General features: G+C 53.9%; 1 protein-coding gene across 1 annotated transcript; it reads left to right on the forward strand.

Moving 5' to 3' along the window:
* The first annotated feature begins 889 nt into the window (after nt 1-889).
* Nucleotides 890-1,852, forward strand: LOC126652394 (olfactory receptor 14J1-like). Its single transcript, XM_050339135.1, has one exon. It carries the CDS (start codon nt 890-892, stop codon nt 1,844-1,846), a length of 957 nt encoding a protein of 318 aa, XP_050195092.1. The 3' UTR covers nt 1,847-1,852.
* Nucleotides 1,853-4,825: the final 2,973 nt, after the last annotated feature.

The following is a 4,825-nucleotide window of genomic DNA, read 5'->3' on the forward strand; positions in this document are numbered from 1 at the left end:
TCCCTCCTCCCTTGGCAGCAGCACTGGGGCATTTCCCTGCCATCCCCTGCTGCCTGGGCTCTCCTTGTTCTCACCCTTGGCTTTTCTGAGCCAGTGTGGGGTTTGGGGGACAGATTCCTGTGCAGATTCCTGCACAAACCCTTTGGGTGCTGCTGTGGGGATGTGTCTGTGGGAGCCAAGTGCCCTGCAGGCAACTTCAGGCTCTTCAGCTGTTTCCCTGGGTGTCCTGCAGGGCTGCAGGTGCCCTCCAGAAGGGCAGAACTCTGCCATAGTATCTCTGTGCTGCACAGGATACCCGTGGGGAAAACTCCTCAGTGCTAACTCCATGGAAATGCTCTGGGCATCTGCAATGAGCATTTGGTGTCTCACTCTGGGAGGGGAGAGATAAAAGGTGAGGAGTGTGTCAGTCTGTTCTTTGGACACGGATTCCTGGCTCTCTGTGCAGTTTCTGTGTGGGGGAATAGTTGAGTGTGATGCTCCTGCAGCTCCAAGCTGCCAGCACAGGGCAGCTGAGCATCAGACTGATGGGCAGAGCAGCTCTTCTGTCTGCACTGAGGGACCGTCCCTGTGTCCTCAGAACCCACAAGACTTGAGCTGCAGTGCAATGGAAATGTCAGGGATTTCCAGCATCGACAATCACTCCTAACTGTGGCAGGTGCAAGTGGGGGAACAAACACAAAGAATTTCCACAACTTGGTCCTTCCAATGGTACCCTCAGGTAGCAACAGCCAGAGCTCAGGGGAGGGAGCTGCAGGGAGGTCTCAGTGAGGAGAGAGAGCCTGAGAGTGGGGTGGCTGTGAGACGTGTCATGTTTGGCTGCAGCAGCCTGGTCTAACTCAGCATTGACTTCTCCTCCTCTACAGATGCAAACAATCTGAGGAAGCAGCAAATGCCCAACAGCAGCTCCATGGCCCAGTTCCTCCTGCTGGCATTTTCCAACAGGCGGGAGCTGCAGCTGCTGCACTTCTGGCTCTTCCTGGGCATCTCCCTGGCTGCCCTCCTGGGCAACGGCCTCATCCTCAGCGCCGTAGCCTGTGACCAGCACCTGCACACCCCCAGGGACTTCTTCCTGCTGCACCTCTCCCTCACAGACCTGGGCTGCATCTGCACCACTGTGCCCAAAGCCATGCACAACTCCCTCTGGGGCACCACAACCATCTCCTACACAGGATGTGCTGCACAGCTCTTTTTCTTTCTGTTCTTCATCTCAGCAGAGTATTTCCTCCTCACCATCATGTGCTACGACCGCTACGTTGCCATCTGCAAACCCCTGCACTACGGGACCCTCCTGGGCAGCAGAGCTTGTGCCCACATGGCAGCAGCTGCCTGGGCCTCTGGGTTTCTCAATGCTCTGCTGCACACAGCCAATACATTTTCCCTGCCCCTGTGCCAGGGCAATGCCCTGAGTCAGTTCTTCTGTGAAATCCCACACATCCTCAAGCTCTCCTGTTCACACTCCAGCATCAGGGAACTGAGACTTCTTGGTGTTAGTGCCTGTTTAGCATTTGGTTGTTTCATTTTCATGGTTTTCTCCTATGTGCAGATCTTCAGGGCTGTGCTGAGGATCCCCTCTCATCAGGGACGGCACAAAGCCTTTTCCACATGCCTCCCTCACCTGGCCGTGGTCTCCCTGTTTGTCAGCACTGGCATATTTTCCAACCTCAAGCCCCCCTCCATCTCCTCCCCATCCCTGGATCTGACTGTGTCAGTTCTGTACTCAGTGGTGCCTCCAGCCCTGAACCCCCTCATCTACAGCCTGAGGAACCAGGAGCTCAAGGATGCCATAAGGAAAATGATGACTGGATGCTTTTCAGGAGCAATAAAGTGCCTGTGTTCTGGTGTGTAGCATTCAGAAAGGGACTCCTTAATGGCCCAGCCTTCCTGCTCAGCTTTTTCATGGAGGTCATAGGAAACTTCTTGCAGTAATTTTCTGTGCAATTAAATATTATTATGCATCTGCTGTCTAACTAATTTTGAATTTAACCCAAAGATGAATAAATGATGAATTGTACTCTCTAAGTATTTAAACAAAATAAAGCACCCTGCAGTGCCTTCTTTGTCCAAGACCCTTCTTCTTAGCTGTTCCTAAAGGACAGCACACTGCAGGACAGGGGGGATTTGCAAAGGGCAAAGGGACAAGAATCCCAGCACAGCAGCACTGCCAGGGAGCAGCAGAGCTTGGTCTTTGCAGAGCTGCTCTTTCCACTTCCACATTGTCCTCCTGAGCCCCTTTCTGGCTGGAAGGCCTGAGTGCTGTCTGAGCACAGTCCTGGGGGTGGGAGCTCTTTGAGCACAGGCAGGGACAGGCACTGGCAACTTGTGAAGCAGAGCTGGCCTCCCTGACAGCATCTACAGGATGCTGTGGGATCTTCGGAGGGCACTGCATGGACTGGGTCACTTCTTCTCTACCCTTGCTGCTGGGCTGGAACTCTCCTGCAGTGACACCAGGACACTCCTGCTCTTTGCATTCCCAACCTGATTTGGAAATCCAGTCTTCCCCTGCTGTTCCCAGGGACATGCTGGGAGTACTTCAGAGCTGCCATCCTGGGGCAGCTCCTGCCCAGCGTGGGCAGGCACAAGGTCTCTCCCCCTGCTCCTCTCCCCTCAGCAGTGCCACTGTTTGCTGCAACCTCCTCCTCCTTGCCCAGCACAGCCCTCCTGGCATAGTTGGACATAGCCCTTGTTCTACCCCCTCCTCATGGCCCTGCCCAAGCCCCTCAGCTACAGCCTGATGGCCAGAAAGCTTCAGGGCAGGGAGAGACCATTGGAGTGGTGGGTCTGCAGGGAGAAATCACTGCTGCCTCCCTTCTGAATCACCCTCAGGGCCTGGATAAGCCTGTACTTTGTTTTCTTTCAATGAGGCCCTGCAGTGTCAAAGTGGCCCCTTGCTTCCAGGAGGCTGCACAGTGTCCCCAGGATCCTTTGGCTCCAGAATGCCCTGGAGTGTCACAGTGGTCCCTTGAGTCCATGAGGTGTCCTCGGTGTCACAATGACCCCTTGATTCCATGGGGTTCCCCAGTGTTCCAAGGTCCATTTGGCTCCAAAAAGACCCTGTAGTGTCAGGGTGGCCCCTTCCTTTCCTGAGGTTCCACTGTGTCCCAGGGTTTCTTTGTTTCCAGGAGGCACCACAGTGACACAAGGGCTCCCTGGTTCCATGAGGTTCCAAAAGGTTTCAGGGTTCCTTTTGTTCCACAAGGCCCCACATGTGAAATGGTGCCCTGATTCCACAAGATTTCACAGTGTCCCTGTGTTCCTTTCTTTCCATGAGGTCCTGCAGTGCCACAATGGCTCCTTTGATTCCATGAGGTTGCACAGGGTCATCACAAAGCTGAGCCCACCCATATGAAAGTTTGTGGGAGATCACGAGGAACTGGGACAAAAAGGGTTGGATATTTGGGGAAGGAAGGAGGGACTTGGCCAACAGAGAGGAAAGATTTTGATGAGGTAAAAACAGTTTCATGTAATGCTCAGGGTACTAAAACACTGAGAGTGCAAACACCTGTAATACCAGCATGAAAAGCCAAGCTTTATTCCTGACACAGCTCAAAAATCTCTTCCCCTCATCATGAACCAGACACTGCCAGCAGAACAACAAACCTGCCAAAGTTCTGCCCAATCCCCACCCTGAGCTCTAAAGCCCAAGGCCTGACCATGAAGCACCCCCACAGCCCTTGGGAGCAGGGCAAGGACCTGCAGGGCCCAGAGCAGGCCCAAGGGGTTGGCAGAGCAATGGGAGGTGACCTGGATCTGCTCAGCTCTGCAGGGACCCCCAGCAGAAGGGCCTGGGCTCTCTCAGGGATGTCCTGGGGCACAGGGGCTCAGCATCCAAGCCAAGAAGGCCAAGTGCACATGGCAGCAGCCAGAGCTGGGGGACAGCAGAGCCATCAGGGAGGGCCCAGAAATGCTGCTGGGAGGGGGGTGGGAAAGCAGGAGGGGTGTGTGCAGCCTGCAAGGCCAGAGGAGCAGCAGGGCCAGGGGAGCACAGCCTGCAGCAGAGATGGCCAAGGGCTCTGGCAGGGCTGCAAGGCCCAAAGGCACCCAGGCCTTTGTGCCCTTGGCTCTGGCAGCTGCCTCTGCCCCTCAGGCCACCACAAGCAACTTTCCTTTGTCTGCCTGCACTCCTGGCCTGCAAGGATCTGCTCGAAGGAGTCCCTGGGGAGGCTTTGTCAGTGCCTGCCCTCAGTGGGGCCCAGCAATGCTTCAAGGGACTGGGAGTTTGGCTTCTGACTTCTTGAGCAGCTTCTTCAATCTTCTCTCAGTACCTGGGGATGGTGGATTCATCTCCAAATACACCATGGAGCTCATTAAAATCCAGAAATCCCTCGTGATCTCTTTGTCTTCCTTTAATTTTCTTCAAAGCAATTTCAAAACAAGTCTTCATAGTTTGTACCTTTTTTTTTTTTTCTTCTTTTAATTCCAGGATGGATGTTCTTTAGCTCAGAGGAGAGGTGACAGAGGTGTTCTCCAAGTGATCTTGATCCTGAGTGTCTCCTCAGGAGATCCAGACTGACCCCTCAGGAGATCCAGACTGACCCCTCAGGAGATCCACCCAACCTCACCAGTTCTGACATGGCCCATCTTGGACTGACATCCCCCTCTTGCATTAGACTTTGAGCTCTGCAGCTGGATGTTCCAGCCCTGTGGCACCATCTCCCTCCTGCTGTCCTTAGAGCTCTGCTTGCACACAGGCCAAAGGAGAAGTTTTACTCTTTCTAAGAAAAGAAAAGAAATGTAAACCATAAACAACCTCCCTAAACATGAAAACACCTGTAACTACATGTCAGCACAAGCTCCCCCTAATGCTGTCACCTTTCTCTCAGGGACC

Source organism: Myiozetetes cayanensis, unplaced genomic scaffold, assembly GCF_022539395.1.
Source record: "Myiozetetes cayanensis isolate MyiCay16 unplaced genomic scaffold, myiCay2020 scf816, whole genome shotgun sequence".
Classification (NCBI taxonomy): domain Eukaryota; kingdom Metazoa; phylum Chordata; class Aves; order Passeriformes; family Tyrannidae; genus Myiozetetes; species Myiozetetes cayanensis.

Coding starts and splice junctions, on each gene's coding strand:
- LOC126652394 (XM_050339135.1), top strand. CDS start 890: ATGCCCAACAGCAGCTCCATGGCCCAGTTCCTCCTGCTGGCATTTTCC.